Source organism: Puntigrus tetrazona, chromosome 3, assembly GCF_018831695.1.
Source record: "Puntigrus tetrazona isolate hp1 chromosome 3, ASM1883169v1, whole genome shotgun sequence".
NCBI classification, from domain to species: Eukaryota; Metazoa; Chordata; class Actinopteri; order Cypriniformes; family Cyprinidae; genus Puntigrus; species Puntigrus tetrazona.
The window spans coordinates 9,229,090-9,243,298 of NC_056701.1; the positions used below are offsets into that span (position 1 = coordinate 9,229,090).

At 42.3% G+C, this 14,209-nt stretch overlaps 1 protein-coding gene across 6 annotated transcripts in view; it reads left to right on the forward strand.

Annotated features, from left to right (window-relative positions):
• The window catches only part of camsap3 (calmodulin regulated spectrin-associated protein family, member 3), a 31,414-nt gene that overhangs the window by 14,846 nt on the left and 2,359 nt on the right, over nucleotides 1-14,209 (forward strand). The window contains exons 3-17 of one of the 6 annotated variants that reach the window (XM_043235689.1): nucleotides 6,171-6,311; nucleotides 6,714-6,800; nucleotides 7,037-7,069; nucleotides 8,226-8,364; nucleotides 8,442-8,581; nucleotides 8,914-9,007; nucleotides 9,118-9,163; nucleotides 9,333-9,397; nucleotides 9,586-9,658; nucleotides 9,742-11,785; nucleotides 11,856-11,980; nucleotides 12,632-12,912; nucleotides 13,000-13,093; nucleotides 13,179-13,291; nucleotides 14,053-14,171. In XM_043235689.1, coding sequence (XP_043091624.1) covers nucleotides 6,171-6,311; nucleotides 6,714-6,800; nucleotides 7,037-7,069; nucleotides 8,226-8,364; nucleotides 8,442-8,581; nucleotides 8,914-9,007; nucleotides 9,118-9,163; nucleotides 9,333-9,397; nucleotides 9,586-9,658; nucleotides 9,742-11,785; nucleotides 11,856-11,980; nucleotides 12,632-12,912; nucleotides 13,000-13,093; nucleotides 13,179-13,291; nucleotides 14,053-14,171 — 3,594 coding nt within the window. The remainder of the gene's footprint in view (nucleotides 1-6,170; nucleotides 6,312-6,713; nucleotides 6,801-7,036; nucleotides 7,070-8,225; nucleotides 8,365-8,441; nucleotides 8,582-8,913; nucleotides 9,008-9,117; nucleotides 9,164-9,332; nucleotides 9,398-9,585; nucleotides 9,659-9,741; nucleotides 11,786-11,855; nucleotides 11,981-12,631; nucleotides 12,913-12,999; nucleotides 13,094-13,178; nucleotides 13,292-14,052; nucleotides 14,172-14,209) is intronic. The other 5 variants (XM_043235690.1, XM_043235692.1, XM_043235694.1 and 2 more) reach the window with 5 other exon arrangements.

Here is a 14,209-nt window from a genome sequence, read left to right on the forward strand (position 1 = left end):
AACTTATTTTGCTGTTTACTTCTCTTTGAAACAGCCTGTGTTTTGTTAAGCACTATACAAATACCATTCGACTTCATGATGCAAAGCACTTTTTGTCTTCCACTTCGTGTGGAGCAGGGAAGACACAATTCCTTCTGGAACATCTGTGACCTTCCTGGCTAGCTGTTCACATCTCTGCAGGTTTGACATTTTCCGCTCGGATGCGGAGCAGAGCCCAGCCCCCACAGAGGATAAAGATCTGTGAAGATTAGTGATAATCTGTGATCCAGACTCGGCGTCATCATCCAGCTGAATATTAACAACCAGACATGCCACATTTCAGTTCTGTTCAGATGATCTGAGATGTGTATATCATTTTATTTTAGTGAAAAAGGAAGCAAGGTGCCTCTCGAAATGCTTAAAGGTGCATTGATTTATAATCTGTGCATCCATCTACAATACCCAGCATTATCATAAATATGAATATTGTAAACAAATATTATCTGTACCCAATACCAAATTATCTGAGAGGGGTATTTTATCATTTCATTTTATTTTTAATCTTATATTTAATGATACATAAATTAAATTATTTTCACCTTAATATTTATATAACTGATTCATTTGATTTCTAATCTGTATGTATTTTTGTGTAGTGTTATTAATTGTGCAGTGCTGTCAGCGGCTTCCTGTGAGCTGCATACACGTAATTTCATGAAAGGGTCGCTGTTGTTTTATTTGTTTAAGATATTGGAGGAAATTGTAATAAATGGCTGGAGTTTGTGTAACCAGAACTGAACTGGGGAATTTGGAAATCAGATTATTGCTGTCTACTTCCTGAAGTTCCTGTACAGCTGCGCGACTCAAAGAGCTGCGGTCCTGGGTATTTAAGCACCGCTTTGTGCTCTGCTGCTTGGTTTTATTAATAACAAACACAACTAATTTTCATATTAGACATGTCTGCAGTATGCAGTGCGTGTATGCTTGGAGGATGAGTTCGTAAGGTCCCGGGCTGCAGGGTTTCCTGTAAATCACCCCCTGCTGCACCCCTGGCCTTCTTCTCCTCCTGTCTGTGGCACACTGATGGCTGGGGGTTAGAAACAAGCATCTGTTTTCCCTCACACAGTTATAATAACCACAGTGAACTTTGTTTTGCCTTTGTCCTGCCAGTGGAGTATTTCGGCGGTTGTCACAGGACTGCCTGGGTTTGTGGTGACGGCAAGAGTGTCATTAGGACGAACGTTACCTCAGGATTTCCAGCTTCATCTGTGCGCTCGAAGCTGTGGTGAGGTGCATTGTGGGTCATATTGGTTGTTATGGTGATTTGGCAGGCCGGTTGTTCTCTGTGTTCCAGTGTTGGTCTCGCTCCCCTCTCATTAGGAAACTTGTGATTCGGCTTAGCGAGTCCTGGAGTGTCAGGACGGGAAATCCAAGCCCCCCCTCCCGTCTCCTCTCGCTTTCATTCTTCTCTTTTGTCATGAACTGCTTTCCCCTGCTCTCTGTATAATTACTATACTGCATAACAGAGCAGAGCCTGTGACCTCTGCAGTAGTTTCTTGCCGATTAGACACAAAATCGTTTTTTAACAGAAATGTGTTGATTTGTTTTTGTTAAATGGGGCTATAGTGCAGTGTTATTTTCAGCTGTAAGCATGAACAGTTTATCCAAAATAAATATATGTTTCCATTTAAAATTTTTGGGGTCAGTGAGATTTCTGTTTTTGAAAAAGTGTCTTATATTTACTTGATGCAAAAACAGTGAAGCTGTGAAATTTAGAAACAATTTTTAAAAAGTTTTTATTTGACTGAATCATGGTGTAACTTATTCCAGTGATGTCAAAACTAAATTTTCAGCATCATTACTTCAGTCATTTGTTACATAATCCTTCAGAAATCACTCTATGCTGATAGATAGAAATATTTTGTAACAATATTAAAAGTATCTAAGATGATTGTGCTGAAATGTTATTAATGCAAAAGGACTTAATTTCAAGCCGTGCTGAAAATGCCTTACCCAATTTTGTGTTATTGGTCAAAAATATATAAATCTGCCATTATAATACAAAAACAATATTTGTGGATGATCTTTGCGATGTTTATTCAAAAACTGACCATAAGCTTAGATCAGTGAGGCTCACGATTAATCAATTTTAAAAAACAAAATAAGATTATAAAAATATTTAAAGCTACATTATTAAATATTTGATTAAATAATCTAAAAGTTGTTATACCCTATGTAAGTTTTATTCCATTCCAATAATATTAACTAGCATTTTCAAATGTCAAAAATATATATAGTGTGAGTCTAAAAAAAAAAATATAAATGATTAAAATTATATATATATATATATATATATATATATATACGGGAGAGCCAACGACAGACACAGTGGGGCGTAGCGTCAGGCCTCGGAGGAGGCTTTTCTTTATTAACAAAATAATAATATACAAAATAGTATATAAATAAAAGGGGGATCTGGTGTCCTCGTGCCGCTGGGAAAGTAAGGTTGATATATATATATATCCGGGCGGCAGAGTGGGATGAGCTCTGTGTTCACGGACGGGCGGGGGTGAGGTCCATCGCGCACCCTTCCTGGACCCATATACCGGTCTCCGAGGAGAGGCGCGCGCAGGGCATTTATAGGCTAAATCCCTTCAGGTGTGCCTCGTCACACGCCGCCAGACCTGGCCAATACCACGCCCCTCCTCTCGAACACACCCACTCCCGCCGGGAGCCTGGTGAAGGCGGCGAATAAAGGATGATGGTGACAATAAAGAGAGGGGCAGCCGATGTCACATTAAGCGTCAACCCCGTCAGGCGGTCGCCGCCACGCAGGATGCTACCTTCCTCAACCAGGCTCCAGCGGTCGGAGTGGGCGGGCAGGGATTCCTCTCGGGCAACTCCCTCTCGCACCGGGACAGAGAAACCGGGAATTAGTCGGAATGCTCAACCAGCCACCGGGTAAATGACAGTAAACGCAAGCGCCACTTACCCTTCCTGGTGGCTATCCCGGCATGGGTACCAGCGAGAGGGGATGACGTCATCAGATGTTGCCCAACTGTGCCGTCTAAGCTCCGCCTTGCCCGCATTCTCCACCACTGTGACGGGAGGAGCCAACGACAGACACAGTGGGCGTGGCGTCAGGCCTCGGAGAGCTTTTTATTAAACAATAAATACAAAATAAAGTGTCCAGGGAAAGTGTCCAAATAAAAGGGGATCTGGTGTCCTCGTCGTGTGCGGGAAAGTGAAGGTTGAGGCCGTGTTCCAGGGGAAGGGTCCAGGTAAGGGCGGAGTCCGGCGGTCGACACGCCCCTTTTTCTGGTCCGGGGCGCGAGGGGCGGCGGCTTCTTCCGCGGCGTCTCCGCCGCGTTGCTCGGGCGGCAGAGTGGGATGAGCTCTGTGTTCACGGACGGCGCGGGTGAGGTCCATCGCGCACCCTTCCTGGACCCACGAGGACACCAGCGTGCATGCACGGGGAAGAGACCGGTCTCCCGAGGAGAGCGCGCGCAGGGCATTTAACGGGCGGCGGTGACAAGGCTAAATCCCTTCAGGTGTGCCTCGTCACACGCCGCCAGACCTGGCCAATACCACGCCCCTCCTCTCGAACACACCCACTCCCCGCCGGGAGCCTGGTGAAGGCGGCGAATAAAGGACGGTGATGGTGACAATAAAGAGGAGGGGCAGCCGACTCGTCACAATATATATATATATATATATAATTTTTAATCATTTATATTTTTTAATTGTAGACTAGGCCTAGACTTAATTGTTGCTCCTTTTTTTCTCATTCTGTACTCTCCTTATTGCTTACATATTAAGAAAAGCTCATGGGCATTTGTTTTATGCTGTTTGATACCCGACCACACTGTTGCTAATTTATCCCTTTAAAAATGATCTCTGACATTTTTATTGCCACTAAATGCAACATTTCCATTATCATCCCATTTCGTTTTGCACTAGAACATCTGTTCTTAAAGTGGCACAGAGATCGGCTGAAACCCTCCCATTGTGGCTTATCCTCGGGAACACGGGCCCCTGGCTGAGCCCGTCACTGGAATCTGAGGTATAAATGCTTTCTGACAGAGCTGCTCCTCCCTCGGCTCTCTGCAGAGGTCAGCACTTCAGTTCACGCTCGGAAAGACGCCGCTGTTCAAGTGTGTCACTGTACTGAACAGGATAAACGCATTACTCCCTGCTTGCAGAGAAGGAAAGCTGCATGTATTGCGTGTGAGGAGGCAGACGCTGATTGGGACAGATTAGTATTAGCTGTGTGTGTGGTAGAGAGGCGGGCCGCGTAAGAGAATTTGTCCCTCTGACCCGTTTAACTGTTTGAAAGTTAATGATTATAGCAGGCTGAGTGTGGCCTATGTGAAAGGCAGTGAAGACAGTCAGGTGAGGACATTCATGTTCACAAAACAGCTATGAATAACGTGACTGGAAACAATGTGGAAGGCACCGTGTGTTCTATTGATTTTTGTCCAAGTCTTTTGTTTTTGTCTTAGAAAACATGAAAAGAACCCCTCTGAAAATGTCTGGCATTGCTCCAGCTGATAGTGAATGATTGTCTTTGGCCGTGTTTGTCTTAGTCATAAACCAAAAGGAAATCTGTTAGTTTTGTCCTTGAAAAATGTCCTTTATTTACTGTGAAAACTCAACCCCCTGGCTGATTTTGACTATGGAAGAAGTGTTTACCCTCATATCATGTCAGACGTCCCCTCAAGAACCACTATAGTGACCTTGTTCATTGTGTTATTGTGTGAGTGAGTGTCACGCAGTTTGGGTTATATTTTTATCTAAAATCAAGATTACAATTTGTTTTTGTTTTTTTTGTAGCCTTTCGGATATAAAAATTAACCTATGTTATGTTACGATTTATTATTCCAAAAAAACTACTGTATTTTAATTAAATTCAGTGTAAATGATTTATACTTTTGGAGTATAGTTATTTTGCACAAAATCAGCCAAATTATTTTCATTCTGTTAATCTGAACATTAAATGTAAGTTGCTATTGACAAGACACTCTCTGTGGTTTGGGCTGCAGGTAGTAAATGTCCCCTGGTTGAAGTGCAAAAAGTAGTTAATGGCTTAACCCTCTTATCGCAGCTAAGGTGCTCTCCATGACTCAGCTGATAATGTGGTTGGGTTGTTTTTAATGGGTTTGGGCGTGAGCGGCCTCACTGTAATGGACTGAGAGGATGAAGAACAATCCTCATCATCTGTGTCCTCTGTAGGATATTGTTTATGTTACAGGATCTGGGATGATGATGAGGATGATGTTATATTGGATAAGAAAGATGTGTTTGTGAGAAGTGGTGAAAACATCAGTAGTTGATACCTATAACAGTGACACAATTCTTGATGCAAATTAGCTACCACCGGGGAAAACAGATATGCAAATGAGCAAAGTTCTTTAATGTGTGTTAATGTAACCTCCTCTTACCAAATGGCCATTTTGACCAAGATGCACACATGCAGGTTGCCTTCATTAAGCATGTGCATGAATTCACAGTGTATGCTAGTTTAGAGTAATTTTACATTTTGACATGATTACAGTTGACTTTTAGCAACAGTTTGTTACTCTTTGTATTCTTTGTACAATCTTATTGGGTATCCCGTGTGCTCGGAAACCCCCCACATACACATATACATGTGCAACACAAATGTGGAATGCTAGGGGTTTGGAATTGCAGTCCCCATTGAGCAGTTCTGCAGCACTGCCCTGCATCCTGGAGTCTGTCACACATGAGTCATACTGCAATATATCATTGAGAGAGGGAGAGAAGAGGAGGGAGGGGAACAATACTGCTGCAACACTTGAAAAGAGAAAAGAAACAGCAGGAAGTCAGTATTGAATATTGATTCATGTGTTGCTGCTTGATTGCACAGTGCTTCAAGGATGCATTAAGCAGCAGAACAATGCATGTAAATCATGGTACGTTATTTTTCCTTTGCTTAGAGTCATTTACTTATATGTATCTCTCTTGCAAAGTCACACACACACTTATGCAGAAAAGCAAACATCTCATGTCTACAAGTCCTGTGGCATTAGAAAAGCCTTGCTTTTTTGAGGCTGTTCTGAATATAATTAGACAGTGTTATTACATTAGGCGCATTAGGTCAGTGTTCGAAATGACAGCTGGGTTTTCTCTATGCTCAGATAGTCCTGTTTGTTTTCCTCTGATTGGTACAGAGTGCCCACTTGGAGTTGATAGATGCCTTAATGGCAGTGGGTGCCATGGAGACGGTGAGCACAGTCTTGGCGAGTGGTGGATCGGAGTTACTTGGTACAGATGCAACCTGGGACAGAGCCCTGCTTTACTGGGTGAAAACGGTGAGTCTTGTAAAGAACTGAAGCTATAACTGAACTATACATAACAAAAATAGAAAAAATTGGGACATTTATTTAACTTTTATAGTGCTTTGTTGTAGTTTTTGCAGTCACATTCTTCACATGTCACATGTGCTTTATGTAGAAAACAAAAACAAACAAGTTTGGAACAACATAAAGATCTTGATTTTCGTTCTTGGGTTAACTACAACTTATACTTCCCTGTTTCCATGTACTAACTGCCCTCTAATATATAATACTACTGATCCTAAAATAAAACCCTGTGGAACACCTTTACAACAGATGCTCTGGTTGTGTGCTTTAACAAATAACCTTGTGTAGTCTGCTTTGATTTTTACTTTGATGTCATTGTCATAAGGTGTTTTTTGTTTTTCTTTTGTGCAGCTGAATCGAAAACTGAAGGAACAAACAGATGGTACACAAAATGACGCATCTCAGCCTAGTACTGAACCAGAGCCGGTTCAACCTTCGGTAAGAAACGCTTACAAACAAACATACAGTCTCTTTCACGAAAAGCTCAAAGGGCACGTGTGTACGATAACTTGACCCCTACACCTCTACACAAACAGTCACTCATTGCCTTAGCAGCACTATCTTTTTCCTCAAGGTCTACTTTGCTGTCTAAATACCTATCCTATACTCTTCCTCCTCCTCACTTCCCCTTCTACCTCTTTCTCCTCTCATATTCCTTCACTTCTTTCTGACAGTGTCCCACCCGCTGGTACTGGAAACTTGTTCCTGTAAGTCTTTCTCTTGTCTTCCATTCCACCTTCTTTCCTCCATTTTCCTGTCCTAAACCCATATAAATCTGTCCTCTTTCACCCCCTGCTGGCAGTTCAGGTTACATAGATTCCTTTTGACCCTGTTTGAACAACCAATATAAATCTCGTCTCAATTTTAGAGTTGTCCATCTCATAAGATGAGCTTTCATGCATTTATTATATGACAAAATAAGTATATATAATAATCTTGTCAATGACTTGCAGTATACCTGTAGAATTTTGAGTTTATAGTTATAGAAAATAAAAAGTAAAGGTGCAGTTTTTTATTGATAGCCTTTGTATGTTTATAAAGCACATGTATATGTATCCATATTGCTGTTTTCGAGAGATGTAGTTGTAGTTTCTCTACATCAAGTCCTTGTTCCGGCACTGTAGTTTCTGCGTTTAAAAGTTACATGGATTTCTTCAGGGACATGACTTAGATTAGATATATCCTCTGGGTGAACTAAAATAGGAGTCGAAGACAGTATTGTTTAGTGTCATGTGTATAGTAGAGTTTTCTGAGAACACTTCTTCGATTGGTGGAGTATTATCATTTGTCTCAACATCCCCCAACATTTGCTTTATAAAAAATAATAAATAAACATGGCATGTCAATAAAACCATAGTATATGGTAGATAAGTGAACATAGTGTGTCTGTGTTATTAATGAACTTGTCTCCTAGTGCATGTTGTGTGTATCAAGTGGAAAAGGTCTCTGCTGATGTATCAGGTGTTGACTGTTCACACAGCTGCCTCTGTTCATTGCTCTGAACTGTTGAAGACTAAGTCTCTTGAGTGTTTGCTGTCCCACTTCCCGTTAACAATGTCCTTGCTGTTCCTCAGCTTCTGTCTCATTCGCCTTTACTGCATTTTGTCTTCATGCGCTGCTTGCATGGATTCTTTTGTTTATGTGGCTGTTTTTTCTCAGACATTGCTGACATTGCTTATTGCTGTCTGGTTGTCTTTGTATGCATTTTTCATTTGGTGTTTGTTTCTTTGATATGGATATGTTTTATCTTGATTTTTGCAGTTGCGCAAAATTCCCTGTCAATGAACAATAACAATATTGAGTAACAAGCGACATAGCACTTCATCCAATATTGCAGTTCAACACAATATTTTCCTTGTTCAGATCCGGTACAGGAAGGACAGGATGCAGTCTAAGCTCAAACCCTATTTTCCTGTGGTGAATGAAGTGAAGGATCTCTCAAACGGATGTGCTATTGCTGCAGTTATTCACTATTACTGTCCTGGTCTACTGAGATTGGAGGGTATGGTCACATTGCAAATCTAATTCTGTCATTTTGTAGATGTGCAAGAAATTGATTTCCCTTTTTTGTCCTATTAGATGTATGTATGAAGGACTCCATGTCTGTGGCTGACAGCCTGTACAACCTACAGCTGATTCGAGAGTTCTGTGACAGCTGCTTGAAGAGCTGCTGCCCTCTAGTGTTGGAGGATTTGCTCTACAGCACAGCAGAATTAAAGGTATATAGGTATACACTAAAACACGAAGAGGAGAGGCAGTCTGTATAGTGTAGTACAGTTAGTAAAACAAGAACGGATTGTGTACTGTTTATTACGTGAAAATATGCTAAAATATGCAAAATAAAAATGGGGCATGCACAATGTAGCATTATTTTTTTCCATTGCAAATCAGACACCTTAAGATTAGTCTTCACACCATTTAGTAACAATAAGTGCTGAAAAGAACAATTGCAGATTCACTTTGCATGATTATAATGGGATTGTTTATAAAACATAATGCAGTGCTATGGAACACACTACTGTATTTTATATGTTGTTTTTTTTCTCTCTAGACAAACATACTGAGCTTTCTGGCAGAGCTCTTGTATTGGTTTGAGATCTCAAAGCCAGAGTTTGTTCAGCCCCTGCAGGACTCTGAGCTGACTGGTAAGTGTGTGTCTTGAGGAATGAGCAGTTTATTTTCCTGTACATTTGTATGTTATTTTCTTTAGTTAAAAAGGGATGTGTAATATGAAGTTGTTTTTTTCTTCTTCTAGAAATGTCTGGCAGGACCAGCAATGGCAACAGCGGGCCCAGCAATAGGTGAAACTGAATTTTTGCAATCTATATAATTTGAAATCATAAACAGTCAAAGTTGCTGCTAAGAATATTTATACCTAAGCTATTTTTCATTAAAAAAAAATCACTGAAATTAGTCTTTATAAAATCAAGGTTGAAGCTTACTGTGATTTACTTGTCTTTTATGTGCCAGTGGTTCTCCCTCTATCTTCAAAAAGCCTTTCCTGCCCATCTCTTCCCCTGTGACCACAGCAACAGGTGAGGAAAATGTGCTGTCACTCTGTTCTGAGTCATCATTTGCCATTATTTGTTTGTTCCTTTTTTTTGTAATATATGTAAACGCTATGTTGATTCTTGTTCGCATAAAGGAAAAATCACATGGTCTGTGTTTGCATGTTGTATGTGTCATCCAGTCATGTGTGTGTTTGTGTTGTCTCTATGATCAGGATCTCTGACTCAGTCTACCTCAATGTCTCATGTAGAAGCAGCAGGACGAACGTGGACTAAGAAACCACTTAGGTAAGGTACTTCAGTGTTTTATGCATTTTTCTTATGAATACTTTTTTAGGTAATTAATAATTTTTTTCTTGATGGCTCTTCAGCCGTCCCCTCTCCTCTGCTGTGTCCTTTAGTATTCCTTTTGGACTGGACAGTGATGTGGACATTGTGATGGGGAACCCTGTTATAACTCGGTCAGTCAGTTCGGACAATCTTAACCCTGCTGGCCAGTCCATGACACATGTCCCATACACACCCCCAGAGGACCTCAGCCACTTGCTTAGTAAGGCTCCTGGGCCTAATGGCCCTCAAAGAGCTTCCTGGGCCACTCGAACACGTCCGATGCTGGCTGAAGAGAACGGCATTGATGATAGTGAAACAGGAGAGCTACCAACCATTGAAGAGGCACTGCAGATCATTCACAATGAAGAAAAGATGGAGCCTCGCCTTCACCCGGATGGGGCTCCTGATGGATTCTACCTGCATTCACCAGATGATCCAGCAACTGCTAGACTTAATGGCAGCCCAGTGACTCTCAGCTCATCAGCCCCGTCTCGCTCAGGAATGCTCTACCATCGATCCTCAGGAGTCCCATCAGAGTCTAGTCGCACCAGACATCCCTCAGAGGGATCCAGAGATGACGACTCCGTGTTAAGAGATGGAAGTGTGGATTCGGATGCCTCAGAAGATCTTCCAAAAACTCACTCCACCCCTGCCACACCTGCCTCAGGCCCTCGCAAAACACAACCGCGTAGTGAAGAGACACCAGATAGTGGTGTTAGGATGACCAATTTTGCTGAGCGAAAGAAGAAACTTGTTCCAGAGCAGGTACGACCCAATGAACCACAGGCCTCACAGATGACTACATGGGCCAAGAAATCAGAGGAGAGTCCCAGTAAGAGTCCAGCTCTCAGCACTGAAATGTCAGAGCTGGGGGCGAGACTGGAAGAGAAGCGGAAGGCTATTGAGGCTCAGAAGAAGCGAATAGAAGCCATCTTTGCCAAACACCGGCAACGGCTGGGAAAAAGTGCCTTCCTGCAATTAAAAAAAGAGCAGGAGGATGGGGATGGTGAGGAAGGATGTCAAGGAGAGGTTGGTACCTCCTCTGTAGAAGATGACCTCAGCCGTTTGGCACTAGAGGAGAAACTGGCACGCTTGGAGAGTGAGGAGCAGCAAGAGGAGGAACAGCTGAAGAAGGGTCCCTCAGTAGAAGAAGAGGGAAATATTAAGCCCCCTTTCCAACCGGACAGCACAGTAGAAAGAGAAAAGGCTGGAGTAGGAGTTCCTGGAGGAAAAGGCACAGCTCCTCTGGGAGATTACAACAATGCCGTGTCTAAACTAAGTGCTGCTCTCAATTCTCTACAAAGCGATATGCAGCGCCTCTCGGAGCAGCAGAACCAGCTGATGAAGAAGAAGGGAGCTCCCAACAATCAGGCTTGGGTCATCCCACCCAGCTCCAAACCCTCAACAACTGCACCTTCTCGTTTGTCAAGGGAGTCCACTCGTGACCTGCCCTCAGCCTCGTCTTCTCCTTCCCCATCTCGCAAGATTGCAAGTCACAGCGCTCCACCCAAATCACCTGCGTCCCACCGTAGGGCACAGTCTGCACCTCCAAAGAGCCCCAAACTGCATCACCACCCTCGACCTGCAGAGCTCAAGACTCCTGTTTCCACAAGAGTCATAACTCCCCCTCAAAGTGTGGACAACCTTCCTCATTTGCGAAGAGTTTCCCCTTGGCAATACAGGGATCAGAACTCATCCTCTTTTAGCATAGGTACCTCCAGTCAGAGTGAGTCTCGCTCAGCTTCCTCCCTGGCTAGACCAGAGGACAACTTTTCAGACACTGGCTCCAGTGAGGACCATACAATCTTCAGTATGGAACTGGACAGCGGATCTTCACAAATTCTGCCTCGAAAGGAGCGCCAGGGTGGGGGAAGCAGCTCAGGAGCTCCTTCCGAGTGCTCCTTTGAGAGTGACATTCCTGCAGCATCTTTCAATGGCAAGCGCAACAGCCTTATCGAGATCTCACTGTCCTCTCTCAAAGCGTTAGAGGCTGAAGAAGCCGATCAGAGCCAGGATCTCTTCTCCGATTCAATGAGCGACCAAACGGAGCCAGAAACTAGGGGCGGAGTTGGATTCTTCTTCAAGGTTAGTGAAAAATCACTTGATAAACATTTAGTCTAAAAAAGACTTTATTTAACTGTCTCAAACTCTCTAGCAGGATGAAGCTCGACCTGAGGATGAGATGGAAAGGAGAAGAGCTGCATTACTTGAGAAACAACAAAAGAGAGCGGAGGAGATGAAGAGACGAAGACAGGAGCAAGAAAAAGAGAGGGAGGCAAGGTAATGATTACCAACAATGCTGTAAAAAGTGGCAGCTATGAATGGTATGAATGATACCACAAATTGTTAGACATATTGAGAGATAATGTGTAATTTAACCTTTTATCAGTTAACCTTTGATTGAAGGAGAGGTCTCAGCCAAAACAATGCTGAAAACAAGTATCTTAAGTCTTTTCATACACACTTTCAAAAATAAAGGTACAAAAGCTGCCACTGGGGCATGTCTCTACCTAAAGGATTTGTTTTAGTACCTTTTAAAGGTACATATTAGTACATATATACCTAATGGATGCAAATGTGTGCCTTTTGAAAATGTACCGCCCCACTGACAGCTTTTGTACTTTTATTTTTGCAAGTGTAAGGGTGTTGTTGAAACTGGGAGCCAAATTTCATCATCGGACTTAGTTGTGGGGTCTTTTTTTAACCAGTTACTACCTAACAACCACCCACTTCTTGCGTTTTCATCCTAACACCTTGGAACACCTTGGCAAGTGCTTAGAGATTTCCTGGCCATTAAATGTGGGTGGTTGCTAGTTTTTTGGGGGGTTTTTTTGTATGTCAACTAATGCACTTCCACTTAATATGTTAATCCCTATGTTACCTTTTGGACATTGTGAGCTTTATTAGTGCTGTCTGTAAATGTTACTGTAGGTCATCTTCGGTGGATGAGCCTCGAGGAGGAGAGGATAGACCTCAAACTCCTTCTACCCCTCCGCCTCCACGCACCCCTCCACCAGAGGGCACTCCTCAGCGGCGTGGAGACTTCACTCGCCAGGAGTATGAACGGCGACATCAGCTAAAAATAATGGAGGATCTAGATAAAGTTCTCCGCCAGAAACCCACTACAGTAAGAGGCGTCAAGAAGCAGAGGCCCAAAACAGTGTTCAGAGATGACTCCGACCTCTCTCGCAGCCCTGCCAAAGGGTTTATGGGTAGGATAATGTTAATCCGGAATCTTATTTCCACTGATAATCACAGTTAAAAGCTGTATGTGATTTGTCCATTCTTTTCTCTCTCAGGTTCAAGACTAAATAAAGTTTATTCTCATTCAACAATGAATCTGTCCTCCATGGCCAATGACAGTGGAACGCTAACTGTTAGAAAATCTCCAAGGTAATTCTAAGCTGTATTGGTTTGTCTGATTGAAAACCTGCTCTTAATTGTGACCCCATCTCTAAATATTTATTCCTTCCCACAGTCGTTCTCATTCACCATCCAGACTGCTGTCTCCAGGCCGTCTTGCTGCACAAAATGGGGACTGGGAAAATGCATCTACAATTTCATCCCCAGCTTCCATCCCAGAATACACTGGTAAACTATAAAAAATTACACACTATGCAGTTTAGTAAGTGTTTGCTAAAGCATTTGCTCAAAATTGGTATAATTGTTTATAGGGGTGTAATGATATGCGTATTGTGTATCATAAGATTCATGGTCATTTTCCAAATCATAGTGATCATACCTATCCCCTTGTTAGTGGAGACTTGAGTGAGCAGAGAGAGCAAAGACAACTCATTTCTTTGGATGTGAGCACTGTTTTTGCTAACTTGATTGGTGAAATACACACACTTGTATCTTTGCATCCTTGTTAACACAGCAGGTCTTAAGTGAAAGCAAACAGCTGAGAAAGAAAACATGTAAGGGGCCATTCATACAAAACGTGTCTTTATGTCTAAAAATGCGAGACGCAGCACAAAGGAATGTTTTTTTAAAATTGCAGTGTAGAACGAGAGGGTCTCGAGATGCGCTTTTGCGAATGTGATGCAATAAACAACTATAACGGAAATAATATAAATAGGTAGTGTTTTTATACATTTGATTAGCCTAGCAACTCGTATTTGTTCTACTGGTGTCGTTTTTTTTGCTTTTTTTGTCATATTGCTTGTATTTGGTTTCTGGTTCTTATTTAATAATTTATTGCCATATCTCGAGTCCACTATATATAAATACTTGGAGATAATTTATTGCCTTAGCATTGCAGTTTGGGAATTTAGCATGGGCAAGTACCATCTGCAGAAAATCAGGAAAAATTGTTTCGCTTATTTGATCACAAACTTTGACTTCTGTTTCAGGGCCGAAGCTCTACAAGGAGCCGAGCTTCAAGTCCAATAAGTTCATTATCCATAATGCCATCTCTCGCTGTTGTTTGGCAGGCAAGGTCAATGAACCTCAGAAAAACAAGATTGTAGAGGTAAGTGACCTGTCAGTCAGTCTATTTAGTACACTCTG